At 41.8% G+C, this 18,549-nt stretch overlaps 1 protein-coding gene across 4 annotated transcripts; it reads left to right on the forward strand.

Annotated features, from left to right (window-relative positions):
- The first annotated feature begins 957 nt into the window (after positions 1-957).
- stk40 (serine/threonine kinase 40) lies at positions 958-17,911 on the forward strand. Of its 4 annotated transcripts, XM_005455292.2 has the most exons (13): positions 958-1,194; positions 2,597-2,627; positions 2,935-3,119; positions 4,392-4,518; positions 4,939-5,024; positions 6,035-6,178; positions 7,412-7,636; positions 7,945-7,997; positions 10,975-11,090; positions 12,330-12,474; positions 12,741-12,860; positions 13,034-13,112; positions 13,420-17,911. In XM_005455292.2, exons 3-13 carry the CDS (start codon positions 3,114-3,116, stop codon positions 13,636-13,638), a joined length of 1,320 nt encoding a protein of 439 aa, XP_005455349.1. In that variant the 5' UTR covers positions 958-1,194; positions 2,597-2,627; positions 2,935-3,113; the 3' UTR covers positions 13,639-17,911. The 4 variants fall into 4 exon arrangements, with proteins under 4 accessions (XP_005455349.1, XP_005455351.1, XP_019220365.1 ...); XM_005455294.2 differs by lacking the exon at positions 2,935-3,119 and having other exon boundaries at positions 13,420-13,638; XM_019364820.1 differs by lacking the exon at positions 2,597-2,627 and having other exon boundaries at positions 13,420-13,638.
- The last annotated feature ends 638 nt before the right edge of the window (positions 17,912-18,549 follow it).

Below are 18,549 nucleotides of genomic sequence, written 5' to 3' on the forward strand. Positions count from 1 at the left end.
GGGATCTGATATTTAGGTTGCCCTCTCTGTGTCTGTCACATCTTCCCACTGGTTTGAAACTGGTACACGTGGGTGGAATTTAAGGTTAAGGTAAGTCTAAATTGGGATAGGTGGGCTCTCCTAAATGCCACTGTCATTCAAGAGTGTTTTTACTGAGTAAATGACTAAGACTTTTACTTTTGAGTGGGCTCTACTGGTTGGCTGTTTGCTGAATAACACAGAGAGCCCTTGTCAAGAAGACACTTCTCCAAATTGATCTGGAGGAGAGGGACCGGATATCGTAAATATTTTATGTATTTATCAGATGAAGATCTGAATGAATTCAGTGATACACAGTTTCACTGAGTCATATGGTTAACCTAAATTAAGTGTACTATGTAGGTCATTAAAGAGAATCTGCAAGGTAAAGCCTCAGGAAGCAACAATTCAGAGATCCCATTACGTAATTGTGCACGAAACAGTTAAACGAAAAGTAAAGTCAGTGAGTAAAGTTAAAGACTGCTGTGTTTAATGTAAAATGATAAATTATACGGAATTCCCTTTAATGGAAGATTTAACAAATACAAGTTGTTTAATGTAAAAGCTTCACCCCTATTAATTCCTCTTCATTGTGAGTACAATCTTGCTCAAATAAACAAGGAATAAACCTATGATTTATCATATTTATCTGTAATTAAGTTGCCAGCAAAACAGGACATTGCAAGCAACATCCTTCAGTATGATTTACAATAAGCCTCTTCAACTCTTATGTAATAATTTTCACTTTGCAACTTTTATCATGCAAAGATAATATTTTTTTAAATGCTTGAAAGAACTTTAATCAAATCTTAGACTGTCTGGCAGACAGTCTTGTAGCTAAACTTCTCCTATTTGCATAGAATTTCATCATCACTCTGAAAGGGCTCTGAAAAAACTGTCTGCATTGGTCGAGCGCGGCTGTCAATCAAATAAATTGTGTGCGTCATTTCCGTTGTCAGGTGGCGCTGTCGCTGTGGAAAGATGCGATCAGCGAAGAGCGGAGGCTTTTCCTTAATTGCTCATTTCGGTAATAGAGGCTAAATAAGCCGAAAGCAAACCTCTGTGGTGTCTGCTGTTTAAAGCGAGAAGCGCCTCACATCTACCACAGCGTTCACCGAAGAAATGTCCATGTTTTAAGGAGGCGACGCAGATTTAACCCGGCGGTTTAGGCTCGAGGTGAGTGAGCTGGTGACTACGTTGCTATCTAGCTTTCTGGCACGGCTAGCCAGCTGTAATGTTACCTACTTTGTTTAAATGGCCTCCCGGCTGCTCTGTAGCCTCGAGCTTGGCGTTAGCTCACATCGCTCGCCAGGAGCAACCATATTTAAACCTCTCGGGTACGCGAGAAGACACGTAAAGCAGCCGTATTTCAGCTAACAACTGCTCAGTGTAGTTGTCACCGAAAGACTAACTCCTTGTTGTGCTGTGTGCCCCCTTTGTGTGGCCGGTAGATCCGTATTTAGCCGAGTAAATCGGTCATATTCGCTACCGTACTAAGTTTGTATGCGTGCCTAAGATTGGTTTTATGTCCCTGTCGATAAGTGTACAATGTAAAAATAACGTGCCTTGTGGTGTTTAGCAATTGCCACAATCAAGCGTTCATTTATTCGCGCTTTGCAGTCTGGTGTAGATGCGTGTACCTAAACGTCTGAGATCGTTCAGGTAGTTTTTGTTCAGAGAGATCTATAGAAGAGCCAGACATCAGCGTCTGGCTGCTGGAGTACTGAGCTGCCTGTAGAGTGAATTTGTCCAAGTTGCAAAGCATAACGTCAGCGCTTTACTCTACGACCCGTCTCGTTTACAGTGCTTGCTGCCAGGACTGAACGGTGTCCAGTCCAGACCTTGTGGTTGCAAAATGGCACCAAACGACGTGTGGCAGTCTGCGTGTGTGTGTGTGTGTGTGTGTGTGTGTGTTTGTAGTTATTTTCGTCAGGTGATTTGCAATGTGACCTTGTGTCCACGTCGTTGGTGTATGGTCAAGGGCGTTGTTTTTGCCAGAATCTAGTCGGCTGCAGCTAGGAGCAGGGACAGCGTGTGAACGGATATAAGTAGCATTGCATTTAAGCATAAGGACTGGAGATCTGACCTTGGAGTTACTCGGTCTGTAGCTGGCTTTGCATCTGTGGATACGTTGACTTATAGCATACCTTTCTGCACGGTTTTACTTTGTAATGTTTACTACTTAAGTGCCGTTTTGCTTTTTCTCCATCTCTGTACTACCTTGCTGTTGCAGTTCAGCTTTTCTTGCAGGCCAGACGAGTGGCTTGGAGTCTGGGTGGGTGGATCTTGAGACACCTACGTGGTTGTTTTGTTCTGATACTATTTAAGGAGCCCACATTTCTCGTGGGCACTGGCAGCGTGTCTCTCCTCCTTTTGTGTGATATGATTCAGAGGCTTTATCTGTTCTTGTCCTCCCTCTGATACAGGCAGAGGCAGCCTTGCTTACTAGATCATAGGCTGTGCAGAGAGACACAGCAGTGTCAGAAAACGAGCCGTGTGTTGTCATCATGCTGAAGTAATTTAGGTCAGTGTGGATAAGTTGGTTAAATTGACCTTTGCTTTCTTTGATGTCTCTCAGGTTGGCTCCACAGCACTGCAGCTAGTTTTTAGTAAGTACATGAATAGCTTTGGGTTCATTTGTGTGTGGTGTGTGGTATCTGCCTATGAGTCATTTTAGTGTTGTAGTTCAAGGTGCATAAGCGTTTCGGCTTATTCGGTTGGAAGAGAGAGTTGCTCCATGTACTTATTTAACTTCAGCACCCATCCACAATTTAATTTATTTTCTGGAAACACTGGAAGCCCTGTGTACACTGTTCGTTCTGTCAGCTTCTTTGGTGGCTGCCTGAAAAATTAATTTCCTGCCCGCAAGTCTCATAAATTGTAACGCCTGATTATCTGTTGCTTTGTGTCCTCTAGTGTAAGATGCTTTCTTACTACTGGCAGCATGACTTGGTGTCACTCTGGCTTGTGCCATAAATGCAGTCAGAAAACCTCAGCTCATCAGACTCAGTGGGTGATGACTAGTGGAGATGGAGACAGATGGGCGAGAGACATGATGATGACACTGTCTGCTGTCTGGGATCACAAAAAGCCTCATGGAAGTGAGAATTCATACCAGCTCTACTGACTGCCAACTGTCCTGCCTCCTCTCTGCCCAAAAAAATCACCAACTGGCAGTGGTGCACGATTAGTTTTGAAACAGGAAGATGGGCACATTCATTAAAGAGAATTTTCTGGAGTTTGTGGGATGCAAGATTGAGATATAAAGCTTTTTGGGTCTCGTTTAAACTTTAAAAGATGTTGTGTAATATAATGTTTTTGTGTGTAGGAATCTCTGCTGTGGCTCAAATATGCATACTACTTATCAGTGACGTTTAACGTAGAGATGCCACACTCAGATATATCACTTGTATGTGGACATTTTGTGTGAGCTTTTCTATCTCTAAGCTGCACCTGCCAGAGGCTTGTGCAGACTCTTATCGGTGTCATCGCCTCGACTTTTAAGGCTCTCTGGACGACAGCTGGGTGAATCATTCCTCTCGGTTCAGGGCACTACTTCCCTGTTATGGGAAATGGATGGGGTTTCATTACACAGGAACTCGGTATCAGTAAACAAAACATGCTGCATACCTCTTGCTCTCTAAATTCTGGGAGGCAGATCAGATCTGCTGTGTCAGTTAATGTAGTTTGTGCAATGATGTGTCACACTGTCTCTGTTTTTTCTGGCATCTGAATAAAGTTCCTATCAGGACACTTTTTTTTTTTTTCTTTTTTTTTTTGGCCTGTAGTTATAATATGTCCGTTCAGATAGTCCTGGCTGTACAACAGATTTAGAGCTGAAGGATTTTCTGAATCAAGTCCACTGCAGCAGGAAAAGCTAAAGATTAAAGTATTAATCGGAAAAGCTTCCGTTTTAAACAGTCTTGTGCAAGTGGCTGTAATTTATGTGAAAGTGCTAGCTGTTTAAATTGCAGATCTTGGCACATTAACATAGGCTGTTGGAGATTGAATCTGAGGTGTTACCCTTGCCACGAGCAGCTATTAGTCTGAATGGTGCTGTAATGGCCTCGCATTGACACTGAGGTGTCGGTAACGGAGTGTGGAATATTTAAAGATGGAGGTGCTACAAAGCCCCCCCCCCCCATTGTTCTTTCTACCAGAGTCTGCAAAGCTATTGCTAAGTCTGTAGTATATACTTTAAACATGTGTCACTAGTTATAAAAATACAGACTTGTTTATAGATGAATAGTACTTGACATCTGTTCATTTGTGTGGGGTTTTTTGTTTTTTTGTTTTTTCAGTCAGATGCATGCACTTTCCCTTTAACTTGACTGTCTTTATCTCATGTACTAATCAGATTTATTCCCCTGTAGAGCTCCAGTATGTCTAAGCGGCGCTCGTCGGAGAGGGGGGCTGGTGAGACATCAGGCAGAGCCAGCAAGCTGCAGTGTCCCGGGATATCCGGTAGTAATGCCAAGAGAGCTGGGCCCTTCATTCTTGGTAAGGACACTACTAGTGTTTGCTCAGTTCTGAAAAAGGTTGAAATGTTTGGTTGGATGAAATTTCACCTAGTCTGCATTGTAAATATGCTCCACATGAATACAGGAAATTGGGGGGAGGTGTCTGTCTGTGTATGAAGGGCCTAAGACAAGAATTTAAAGAATTTTTGCGGCTCGTCATGACATTGACTAGAAAGGTCTTAGTCTGTTTGAGCAACTTTATTTCCTCCCATTGGAAAATTCATTTCTTTCCCATTCGACACAACTCCTCCACGCTTTGCAATACAGACTTCCAAAGAAAACATTACACTTGAGGTGTTAATGGGTAAATGCAGCCTTTAATGAGTGGCAGTGAGGGCACACACTCCAGCGTGTAGCCTGCCTTTTGGTCATGCAGCTGTTCCCTTTCGTGTCCTTGCAGGGCCTCGCCTGGGCAACTCACCAGTGCCGAGCATAGTGCAGTGTCTGGCCAGAAAAGACGGCACCGATGACTTCTATCAACTCAAAGTAAGTCTGTCTGGGTAGAAATGTTTGTTGTTTTGTGGTGTTTTGAGTTTCTTATAAACATATGGCTCAGTTAAGATTTGGGCATCTTGTTCAAAACAAAGCTACGTCACCTGTAGACACCTGAACTCTTGACCTTCTTTTTGTTGTTGTTCGTTTTATTGCCCTGTTTAAGTCTAGCAGTCAGTTTACTCGGACTGTTCAATGTTTGTTAAACAAGTGGGGAGCTTTACAGTTGAGGGGAATGAGGGTTTGCGCCACCTGTAATGTCAACTTTTAAACCTCACAACCCTCCGTCATTCGTATGACACACACAGAGCTTGTTTACTTTATTGACTTGAGTCCAGCTCTACCCTGTTTACTCCAGAACTTGGTGACTTAAGTCGTTAAATGTTTTGTTTTAGGACTTAAGAGTAAGCGATTAAAGTGCGCCTTTTTTGGGGGGAGGTGGGGACGCTACCTGTGCCTTTAGCCCCTTTTCCATTAGTATGTACTCGGATCACTTGCCATGGTTTTCAAGGTTTTCCATTATGTCATAGTACCAGGTACTAAAGTAGTACCTGCTCGGCCAGGGCGCCAAAGTGATCAGAGCAGGTGAAAAAAAAAAAAAAAAAAAAAAAAATCTGACTCCGTCACCGATTGGCTGATCAGTGGCGTCACTTGATGAGTCATGAGAACGTCTCGTGCACGAAAATCACAACTGCCTTTTTAAACCTGGAAATCTGGGAAAAGGTTACAAAAAACCATTGCCATGATCCTAGAGTCTGACGAAAAGCCACAGACCAAGCAGCAGATATAGCTTTGCTTCGACGTCCATCTTTCTTGTAACGTTGGTATCGCATAGCGTCACAGGACACTTGGCTGTGTTGCTATAATGACAACCACCCACATTGGGTGCTACTGGAATCGAATGGAAAAACCTGTCGGGTTGATCCAAGTAAATGCTAATGGAAAAGGGGCTTTTATAAACTCTCGTCTTGGGGCCTAATGTCTGCTCTGTGTGGTTACTGCAGATTTTGACGCTGGAGGAACGAGTAGACTCTGCTAAAGAGACCCAAGAGGAGAGGCAGGGGAAGATGCTGCTGCACACAGAATACTCACTTCTTTCCCTGCTGCACAACCAAGATGGTGTGGTCCACCACCATGGCCTCTTTCAGGTAGGCTGAGACTTGAGTTGAGTTGCTTTTTTGTTTTACTTTTGTGAGTGTGGAGGGATAAAATGTTTCTTAGTTAATGTTAGGAATATAAAGGGTTTTTTTGTTTGTTTTGTTTTCTTTTTTCAGTCAATATTTGCTTTAACTGCCATCTGCTGCTGGGCAAATAAGATGATATGCTAACGGCATCAACCTGTGTCATCTATTTTGAACCACTTATTGATTGGTCCTTATTTGGCATCCAGTTATGGCTGAATTTGTCCTCATTGTAAAGAGGTCTAAGAATTTAAAACGCTTTATTGATTTATCTACAGTGAAGTTTGTTTGGCTGGCAAAGAAGTGTCTAATATCCAAAACATGAACTTTCTGCCAAAATGTTATTTTAAACATTGCACTGGCCTAGAAACTCACAAGCTGTGCATTACTCAGCACTCGGTGGGCAGGCATTCTATATGTGGAGAGGTTTCTATCACTTTCTATTCATTTTAGAATATGGTTTCATTATGCAAGTACAAGTAACGGCATGCACTTATCAGCTCAGTGGCAGCAGTAAGCTTGTCAGCCAGCTGCTGTTATTCTCTTATCCAAGTGGTTTCAAAAGAGAAGTGGGAGAGCCATTGAAACTATATTTATCTGCAGTCATCTTCTCTTTACAGTTACATTTATTCATAATGACCCCCACCGCCCACCCACCTTTTCACCTGTCTTCCCGTTGGCATCCTCCTAACTTTGTTATTGTTAAATCTCTTTCTCTGTTTCCCCTTGTCTCTCTTTCACATCCTGTCTCTTTCATTCTGCCTGTGTTCTCAGAATAGCTCCATTGAGCCATGCACTCTGATTCATTTAGGCTTGCGATATTGATTGGATTATTATAGTGCATCTGTGCTGTGAGAGGCTGGGTTTAATGTACTGTTTAAGAGGTGCTGACTGAATCTAAAAAAACAAAGACAATCTGATACAAAAATCAATAAAGTGGTGTCTCTGCTAGGTGGTACTGGAAGACGGGAGTCACCTATGCTGGTCTATAGCACCCAGTGTTTCAGGGTAGATGTTGTCTTTATCTTGGATACGGGCAGGCTGTTAATGGCTCCTGCCCTGCAATCTTTATGTCCAATCAATCTGTTAAATCTATTTGATCAGCTGATAGCAGAGAGCCCTTTTGTTTGCATGTGGTTTTGTCACCCCTTTTTGACTGGATATGCTGCATATAAAACGCATTACCCTTTTATTCTCCAGGATCGAGCCTATGAGATTGTGGAGGACACAGATGCTAACAAAATGCGCAAGATGAAAAAGCGGCTCTGCCTCGTGCTGGACTGCTTGTGTGCACATGACTTCAGTGACAAGACGGCAGATCTAATAAATCTCCAGCATTACGTCATAAAGGAGAAGCGCTTGAGTGAGCGGGAAGCCATTGTCATCTTCTATGATGTGGTGCGTGTGGTGGAGGCTCTTCACAAGGTAAATCTAAATGGATTGTGCTCGACTCGTCGAAGAAAAGCTAGCATTCTAAAGCATATTTCCCGTTGCACCACTCCAGTGTGTCTAAATGAAACTATGATTGTGCAATTTTCTGAGCAAACAGTTTGGATACTGCAATGTTTTGTCAACTGTTTAGAAATTGCTTTTTTTTTTTTTCCCCTTCTATCATCATTTCTGATTACTCATTTCCCATGCTCCTGTGCCACTCCTAGAACAGATTGTTGTGATACCAATGATTCACAAAGCACAACATAACCCTTTTTCCCCCTACTTTTTCCTGCTTGCAGAAAAACATTGTTCACAGAGACCTCAAGCTGGGAAATATGGTGCTGAACAAGCGGTAAGATGTGCAGCTTTTATTTCAGCACAGTATGTTAGTTGGCCAGTAATTCCTCCCATTATAGTGGGTGAGTTACTTTAGTGTGCCAGGCTTCATTCTCTCAGCTCACATGTGCATTAGGTCTAAACTGGCTCCAGCAACCTGCTTCCAGTGTATATCTGAACATCAGTACAACCAGAGGTCGTGTTCTTAGATTAAGGGCAACATCAGTATCAGGAAACGAAAGCCTCACTCTTTTGTGCTTAACACTTCACCCATGTGTGTGACTTCCTATTGCTGGATTTCTATTTGTATTTTTTTTTCCCTTTCTTAAAAATAAAAGGCAAACTGGGCACTGGTAGGAAATGGGGCATTGTTATGTAGCGTGCAGAACCATAGGTGCACCTCAGGTCAGATTTGCTATGCAGAATGGGAAAACTACTCATCTGTAAACCATTCAACTGTATTTAGAATGAGTAAAGGAAAGTGTATTGAGGGGTAAAACTGCCCCCGCCCCCCACAACGGAAGTGCTATTTTTAGATTTTAGAGAATTGCAAAATGTTAAAGATGCATAAAGTTGTGTCAGAAAAAAGTTAAAGATGAAGAGGACACGAAACCCCTTTTAATGAAGGACTGAATGACTAAAGCTGACACAGTATTGTTCTGCCATGATCTGCAGCTACTTGTATTGAGATGTCATGTACTTGGTTTATCTGCTTTATTGCACACTTTTTCATCTACTGCATCAGCACCCATAACAACCTGCAGTAGTAGTGATGAAACGATGTTTAGACCAGGGGAGGAGGGTGGTGGGGAGAGGAGCAGACGAGTGGAACACTCCGTCCCAGCTGGAGACAAAGGAGAGGCCTGCCAAAGGCCCATAGCTCAGAGCTGACTCACACCACCATGTACTGCACACAGTCATCATTTATTTCATTATTTACACTACAATCCCTTTTCTGCATCTATTGTCTGATCTATGCCCTTTTGTTATATCATTTTTTTTTGTCCATCATTTTTTCCCTATTTTAGGTTAATGTTTTTATTTCTACCTGTAGGTTGGCTTTTTTCCTCTTTGCAGTAGAGTCACCACTCGTATTTACAAACAATAGACTTCATAGCATACAAGTGCATCATACTTGTCGGTTGACATGTTTCCTCATGACCCCACCCTGAATGTGTATGACTGTAATGTCAGTGTGAGATTTCAGTGCCAGCTGTTAACAGTATATTATGAATCCGTGTTCAGGGTCACTATATTTAGAACTATAGGAATTCCTAATTTTAGAATCCATAGGCGTATGTGGATATGAACTACATAAATGTGTTTTTTTTTTTTTTTAATTCTGTAAAAGCTGACAAACTCCTACTGTAATTGATATAATAAAATTAAAATGGAGTTGTATTGGACATGTAGTGGCTTTTGCATTGAAAACATTTGTTACACAAAAACCTGGAACTTGGTAAGACCATTCAAATCAGTGGTTCCCATAATCTGTGAAACGAAAGTCTCTGAAAAAGTTGCCCAGCGTTTAACCTCTCTTCTCGTCAGCTGGTGTATTATGATCAGAACATTGTGGGGAAGGAGAAGTCATGGGAGTTATTTAGGTTTCTGGTTTCCTGACTTACCCTGGGTCACATGACCAGGAAGCAGAGATGATGTGGTCTCTCTTGTGTCCTCAGGGACCCTTGCCTCACGAAGCAAACATGCAATTTCATTTACCCAATCTCCGGTGCAAGAATAGAAGCCTGTGTCGTGATGCACACAGACAAAAGGACAGATCTCTCCATGAAGGAAGCTTTTATGTTGAGGGTCCTTGAAGCATTGCCCTCTGTTCCTTTGGCCTATCCTTGTGCAGATCACAAGGCTGCTGTGCGGTTACAGTGACTTGAATTACAAAAGCTGTTAAAGGGTATTGATAACATAAAATTCTGAAAATTAAATTGCGACTATTTCATGGGAAGATTGAGATTGGAGGATTTTAGTCAGCGTTTAGCCAGAATTGTCTTCAGATGCTGTAATGGGAATAGTGAATGAAAAATGAGGCAGGGTGTGAAAGTGAGAGAGAATAGGGGAAGCTGTTGACCTTAGGCTTTTTAGAAAGCGGATGTGGGTGAAGTGCATGATCCAAAGGACCCAAGCTAGTACACGATGGCTGCTTTTGTGTGTGAGTGCCCCCCCCCTTACCGTGTTAGCCCTGGGAGTGATCGTGTGGGTTTGAAGTTGTTTGTGTACATATTTTAAACTTGAGCTTTATATATTCATTTAACAGCCCATCACCATGCAGGCTTAGTCATCGAAACAATTATTCTAAACCACAGGTTGACTCATGTTTGTCAAAGTGCAGCTTGGCTTTTTTTTTTTCTTTTTCCCTTCCCTCTCTGCTAAAGGAACATGGTGCACAGTCCCTCAGTTTGCTCATGACAAAATTAACTGCACTGAATCCAAGTCTCATTGGAGAAATCCTAGTACTACCAGGGAAACAAAGTTACTCTTTTTACAAGTCATATTTGAATGATTTTTTTTTTTTTTGAAGCACCACTGTATCTGGACTGATATTGTTCTCATTAAGGCTGTAGGCCAATAATTAACACCATACCATTGGTGCTTATTTGTATTAGCTTTATGCATGTTTTCAAAATTGCATCAAAGACAAACAGTAGCCAAATCTCAAAGTGTTCTGCAGTTAATAAGCCCTGTTGCTCTGAGCATAAAGTTTTTTTTGTTAAGATGTCAATGCAGCATGTAAAAGCTTTCAACAACTTTTGCAGAGCTTGAAGCCAACTTTATCATTTGTTGTTTTAACTTTTTTTAAATCAAGCCTTAGGGTCAAGACAAGTCTTTATTCTGTCAACTGAATGTGTTGTGTTAAGTCTGAACTGTGTTTTGAGCAAGATTGTTGACTGAAGTTGAGAACATAAAAGGAACCCTATCAATGGGAATATTGTGTTCACCGTTTGAAAGCATTAACAAGTTTGTTTTGCATGTCCTCACAGGACTCATCGAATCACCATCACAAACTTCTGCCTGGGAAAGCACCTGGTGAGTGAGGATGACCTTCTGAAAGACCAGAGAGGAAGTCCAGCTTACATCAGTCCTGATGTACTAAGTGGTGAGTGAGGGTTTCAGGCATGGCTTTTTTTTGTTCTTTGACCCATTGTACAAACTATCAGAAGTGAAATGGGTTTGCTTAGTGCGGGTGAAACAAGTGTATAGGGTTTTTTGGTCTGTTTGTTGGTTTTTTGTTTGTTTTCCTTTTTTCCCTCCTCCCTCCAAATACAGACTAGAAATTTCTGGGTAAAATTATGGAGTCGTGATTCCTTCTCTGAAGCCAGAGAGGAACTTTGTTTTTGTGTTGTTGGTTGTTTTTGGTTTCATAATGCTTAGCAGTCAGGTCTTGTGTTGGATTTTCCGGTTATTAAGCAACCCAGAGGTATGTTGCAATCCTGGACTGGCAAAAGCAAGAAATAGCCTTTTTTGCTTTTATTTGAGTAATCGCAGTGATGTTGCATCCTACTGCTGTATGGTATGCATCTGCAAGGGGAAGCTGCTGCTTTACTCTTGTTGCCCTGCTTTTTTTTTTTTTTTTTTTTTTTTTTTTTTTTGCTTTTGCTTTTTCCTTTTTCCCCAGCTTGATGGTGCTTCTGTTAAAATTGCACACCCAAGTGCCACTATTAACGCCAATTCCTCGAGCACTGTCTTCAAAAAGAACTTTAATTACTGATTTCCAATGCAAACTCTAGGACAGAAAACAAGAGAAGTATAATTTCAAGCGCAGTTCTTTCATGTCCAACCAGTCAAACTGTAGATAAAAACCCCAGCGTGTATATCAGCATAACGTGACAGGCACACAATTAAACAGAGCTTCAGTGACTCATACAGTGATGACTCACTAGAGGGAAACTACTCCCATCTACCCTTTCCCCTCCCATCCCCTGCCTGTGTGTCACAAGCTTTAACATAATTGCCTGCTGCTGTTGCTGCCGACTCCCTGGCTCTAACAACAACACTGCCTATGGTCATGCACAGCCATGACACTCCACCCTCGCCAGCATCAGCTCCTCATTGGTGTTCTTCTGATTTAATGTCTTGTCTGGCTTTTAAAACATTTGAGTGTTTTTTGTTTTGTTTTTTTAAGGCGCTTCTATTGGAAATTTCTTTGAAGTATAACAGATGTGGAGTGTTTGCTTATATTGTTAATCATTAAACCTCGTGATTTGACGGGAATTTAACTTGCTGAAGGGTTGGGTCCTCCTCACAGGCCAAAAACTCACATTGCACCAAATGTCAACCTGTTTTCTGTTTGTCATGCATGCTAAATAGACCTTTATCCCCTCCTTCCTGCTTCCAGGTCGACCATATCGTGGAAAACCTAGTGACATGTGGGCGCTTGGTGTTGTTTTATTCACAATGCTGTATGGCCAGTTCCCCTTTTATGACAGCATGCCTCAAGAACTCTTCCGCAAGATCAAGGCTGCCGAGTACTCCATCCCAGAGTGAGCATTTATCTTTAGAGATTTAATTAAAGTGATCACATTAAAATGACATTTTGCTCTATTATTCTTTGATTCAAATCTGTTCTGATACAATCTTGCATTAGACGCTTTTGCTGTACTGCAGTAAAATCATGGATTTAAATGCATTTGCTCTCGACTGCATTTTGATATTTATTTAAAACCTGACCTTGTAAATGTTCCACTTTTGTTTTGGTTTTTTGCTTTAAAAAAAATCTTGTCCTTTTCCCTTACACCACCATTTATAGGGACGGCCGTGTGTCAGAGAACACGGTGTGCCTCATCCGAAAGCTACTGGTGCTGGACCCTCAGGAAAGGCTGACTGCAGCAGAGGTGCTGGAGTCACTCAGCGCCATCATTGCCTCATGGTAATTGTGCCACCTGCTGGATGTTTGAGTGAATCAGATGTTTTGCATTTTGTTTGCAGAGAAACTAAAAAATTTTTTGAATTGCACTGCTTTATTTGCACATTTCCTGGTATTGGCTATAAGCCATGTGCAGACACAGTTCCTAACTATTAATGTGTTATGTTTAATCACAGGCAGTCAGTTTCAGCAATGAGTGGCCCTTTGCAGGTGGTTCCGGATATTGATGATCAGGTCAATCACCCGGAACAAGAGGTAAGATCTTGGAGGAAAATTACATTTAGGCTTAAAGGATACATATGGAGCAAGAACTACATACTGAAAGTGGGTCGTGACAAAAATTTCAGCCTTAGACCGTAGGGAATTTGCGTGACACCAAAAATGACGAATCACTTCCAGTGTGGACACAGACAACTGTGAGCATCCTTGATGCTAGCAAATGCAACTATCGAAATGAGTTGAATATTAAATTTTAGTTGCAAAAAAGATCTCTTTACACAATGTTGACTTTTTGCTACCACAGTAACTGCAGCATATTGAACTGGATGCTTTCTTTCCTCAGGCCAAGGTGATAGAAGAGTCTTCGCAGTACGAGTTTGAGAACTACATGCGGCAGCAGTTGCTGCTAGCTGAAGAGAAGAACACTATCCATGAAGCCAAGAGCTTTCTCACAAACCGTCAGTTTGGCAGCATCCCACCTGTAAGGCGTCTTGGACACGATGCCCAGCCTGTCAGCCCACTAGATGCTGCCATCTTGGCACAACGTTTTCTGCGGAAGTAATCCCTCAATGACCTATTCCAGACTCTGGCCTCCCAGGAAGTAAAGAAACCTGCAGACTCCAGAGAGGACTGGCATAAACCAATTCCCTTCACTCCGCTCACCCACAAAACTGAACTTGCATACAGGAGGCCTGAGCTGATGTACAGACGGCCTTGTATGTAGGTGGGGTTTTGGCAGTCTAGGTGGAACAGATAGAAAGTGGGTACCAGAACAAACTGCCAACCCAGAACTTCACTCCCCCTGTCTGAATCCTCTTGTGAAACATGGCAAGGCCTGCAGGAAGATCTGAACCAAAGGTTCCTGTCTTCAAGTTGCCCACAGTCAGATCTCACTGTGCAGCAAACGTGATTGCATAGTCTCACATGGCCCCAACACAAGGCTCTGCCTGGAGTGTTGAAGAAACTATCAACCCTGTGTTCCTCCTCCGTTGAGGTTGCCCTACTGTAACACTTCCTCTCCCAACCAATTCTGGATCCCCTGAGCAATACGGGACCAGAATCATGTAGCAACCCCCTTTCTTCCTAGTGGTAATGGTATTGCCTCAAGTCGGATCACTTGATCACAGATGTCACTTCTGTATACCTCCATTCCAACCTCCTTCCCTCACTCCTTCCTCTCCGTCTGTTTTCCTGTAAAGTTCCTGTCTGTAACTCTGACTTCAAATCAATCTACCTCTCTGTCTCTCTTCTGTTGGTAAACCATGCTCACTGTTCTGAGACAAGGGATTGTAACAATTGAATCTTGATGCCACCAGTGACATAGCATTAATGTTTTCTGTCAGTGATAATGCTTCGAAACCTTGTCAGTGGTTTCGAAAAATTCAAATAAGCTTTTTTAAATCATAATTAAGTAGCATTTATCCCTATATTTGCGTTGAAGAAAGAACTGAAGATCAAAGTATGTGCAAGCATCCTTTGGTATTTGCAGAATGCATTGTCTCCCGCTTTTGCTCATCCCTGTGGAAATCTATTTTTAGCATCTAGGCAGCTAGTGTGAGGTACCTGGAAGTTACAATGCCAAGAACTGAATGGGGGAAAAACTGTTGGCTCCTCCCTGCCAAGGCATATTGATAACGCTTCCACAGTGCCAGTATAGTGACGATCAGGCACTGTCTTGTTTCTATTGCCAAAAATCTTGCCTTAAAGTGCCCCTATTACCCTTTGTAGGTTTCCCTGTCTTTTTAGTCTTGCATGACTATTTCCATACATGTGAAATGTCTGAAAAGTTGGAGCCAAGTGCAGTTCAAGTGGAATTATTCTCAACTGTGGAAAATGGTGCTGATGAAATGCCTGAAACTCCTTGCGTATATTCCCCTTTCCCCCCTCATCTGCATTACTATGTAACACACTGGCATTGTGGCAAAGGTTTGGCATGACCTCAAAGGTCGAGCAGCTGTCTCAGCTACACGCAGACGCAGCCAGCTGCCTCAGTCATTACTTCCTTGCCAGAGTCGCTCCTGCTAACTAAAATGTCACAGCTATAAGCAAAGCACAACAAAAGTTCAGTTGTTCGCTGCAAGCGTGAAAACTGCTTTCTTTGTCTACTCCCAGCATCTGCAGAAATATGAACTTTTCTTTTTAATGTTCACACACCCATAACGGTTAGGAAGCCGTTTGTGTTTGGTGTTGGCATGGTGCCCGGCTAACTGTACTATCCATTTTCTTCTCTTACACTCTGGTCACACTAAACTGTATTTTAATGCAGCTGATTTCCCAGTAAACATGTTGTCATGTGAACATGTTTCTGTTGCCACAAAATGGACTGAGTATAAATGGTGGCACAAACACAACCCCTGTGTGCAAATGAGCTGTCACTTTAAAGCCATTTTCTGGCCTCTGCTGCGCTGTACTACAGTTTCTATAAGCGCAATGTCATCTGACCAAAATCCCCTTTACGCAAGTTAGGCATGCATGTGATGGTTGCATATACTTTTTCCAAGCTTTCATGGAAAAGAAGCAAAAATGTGGCTAAAGGTTTGTTACCACTCAGAACGGGCATTTGTCAGGCCAACTGACCAATGAGCAGGCTTAAGGAAAGGGGGCAAAAAAGGGGTTTCAGTGCAAGTAATGTACAGTGTGAGATTTACCACCCCCACCCCACACTCATGCATGTGTGCGTGTGTGTGGACCATGTAAACCTGTTCTCCCTCTTTGAAGGCCTGTAAATAAATCTAATAGGGGCACTTTAAATGTACTTTTAGCCAAGGAAACCGGTACCCACAGGCTCATTCAGAATCAAATGGCTTCCAGGTATTTAACTTCCCTGTTTCTCTTTATAAAGACGGATTTGGGATAAGTGTTTCAGTATGAATGTGAATGTTTGACGTGTCTGCAGTGTCCATGAGTGTATGTTGTCTTTCGGGCCAGGCGAAATGATGGTCTGGGGCTGTTAACTGTCTCAGACCCTTTAAGCTATCCTCCAATCATTGTGTTCTGTTATCTGGCCTGCCTCAGTGGCAGACACTGTGAAAACTAGTGCAGGCTTTGCTAAAACCGGGCTTGACTGAATGTTTTAGGGGATGACATTAATGCTTTAAGATTGGAAATGATCACATATCTGTTGCCATTCTCAGGCCTCTCTCTTGTACATGCTTGTATTATCTTATGGCGTAGACTCCTGGCTGGTAATGAATACTATAAGTCATAGAAAAATTCAAATACAGACTCAGATTTTAAGTTTAGTTGCTGGGTTTTCTTGGCATTCTTAAGTGTTTCTTCAAACCATGGCAAAGCTACTAACCAGTGACTGTTAGGCATTTGTACACTGCAACTTGCCTTTGCATATTGGTACCTGCTTTCTAGGCTTATTTATAGTCAAACTGATTGCATGAACTTAGGCTCTTGAATACTTTCAAATCTTTACTACTTCCCCTTGTAATTTCATACTTTTATTCACTTGTGTAGACTTTCTCCCAAACGTCCCCACTGGAGCTTGCATCACAGACGTTGATTATAGATGGTCCCAAAAAAATTAAGTGACATTTCAGACAGTGTCACTTAACTTGGGGTCTGTTTCATTGATTTAGACCAGTGAAGCAGACCCCACATCTTTGCTTTAAGCGTCAGCTCCAACAGTGGTTCTACTTTAGCCCTGTTACTTTGATCTTTTCTGCCTGTTCATGAAATGGTAGCATTTTTATTTTGTTTCCATTCTTTGTATTACTAAGTCTCTTTCCATTTTGCCATAATGTCTGTGATCACCTTAAGCTACACTAATGAGACTGACTTTTGCATAGTTCTATTTTTTAAAGAAAACAAAATGATACTTGCATGTTTTCCTTATTTTATAGGAGGGGTTGTTTTGTAGTGTTTTTGTTTTGTTTTTGTTCCTTTTCTTGTATTTACCCCCCAAAAAACTCCCTACACTTGCTGGTCAGTATGTAAATAATGCACCATCATGACTGCTCCAGTCATTGTATCTATTCCACCCCAGTGAGATACCAGCTCTGCTTCAACACATGGGATTGATGTGTGCTTTTGCTCACGTTGGCCTTCAAGTACCACATCTGGAGGCTGAAATATGTAAAGAGAGCTGTTGGCTTTCTCCCACCTCAATGTGAATTCCATGGGTTATACAGCAGTATTGTAGTAGTAGCATAGGTTCAGTAGTGGCTGTGGGGGTTTTCTTAGCACCATAACTACTACTGGATTTTTACATTGATACTGTGGAAAGTGTCTTAACACCATCTCCAGTGACACATCTACAGTTTAGTAACTCAAGAGTTGATGTTATGTCCCCTGAATCAGTGTTTCACTTTCTAGCTAGTGGTTTTTACCACATTCAGTGTGTTTTACAGAGTTGTATTGGTAGATTGCGTTGTGGACTGAACCTCATAATTTCCATGCTTTAACTCTGTATAAAAACACGTGACTATTGCATGATATTTGGACTTGCCAGTAAAACTACAAGTTGTAGATAATTGGGTTTCAGAAAAGGTCAATCTAAATTGAAAATCAACCTCCCCAACTGAAAGTAAAAATTTTATACATATATATTTTTTTTCTCAAATTTAATTTTACCCTAGTTTTAAAGTTGTCAGTATATAACTGATGTATAGCTGACTGTTTCAACTGGAAACTTGGTGTAGGATGTGTGGCGTAGTTTAAACCCAATGGGAAAATGTGTTGTAAGCTGCTTGGTTGGACATGGGCATCTAAATACAGAAAACTGCGTAATTGTACAGATGAAAACACGTTTGTATAAAAACATATTTTTCTACTTCATCAGATCTCTACATGCATGTCAGCAATAAACTTTGATATGGAAACATCAAGCTGTCTCATTCTTTCCCACTAGGTGGAGCACTTAAAACAAAAAAGAAGACTGCAGAAGGAGTATTGTATTCTAGGTAGACTCTAGAAAGACTACCTAAGAACTCTCCTGTATATATTCTACCAGATTTGGACAAAAGAATCTACAGAAAACTTTTACAACTGTGTTTGACGTCCCTAGATGTGCGTTTTCAGTGTGCTACCCGTGTTATAAATGACTCCCTTTGTACTAGCTCACTCTTGCAGTGACTGTGGTTTTGGACCACACTGAGGTAGACTTTCTTAGAAAGGAAGCCTCCTGCTGGCTCTGACAGCATTACAGTACCCTGTGGGGCTGCTCTGCTGGCCTTCCACCTCACCTCAGGTTTTTGAACTGGAGGCACACCCTCATGTCACTCAGGCCAAAAATGCTACACACGGAAAGCCTATTTTAAGCAAACCATACACATTAAATGTGATACTGACAAATATATATTTTTTGTTATTATTAAATGTATACTTATTCTTGTAAAATGTAGGTTATGACTTTTACAGCAGGCCAGTTGTTGTGGAGTTTGCATGCGTTCTTTGGATACTCTGGCTTCTTCCCACAGTCCAAAGACGTGCAGGACTAAGTTAATTGGCAATTATAAATTAACCA

The sequence above is a fragment of the Oreochromis niloticus genome, linkage group LG11, assembly GCF_001858045.2.
Source record: "Oreochromis niloticus isolate F11D_XX linkage group LG11, O_niloticus_UMD_NMBU, whole genome shotgun sequence".
Taxonomy (NCBI): domain Eukaryota; kingdom Metazoa; phylum Chordata; class Actinopteri; order Cichliformes; family Cichlidae; genus Oreochromis; species Oreochromis niloticus.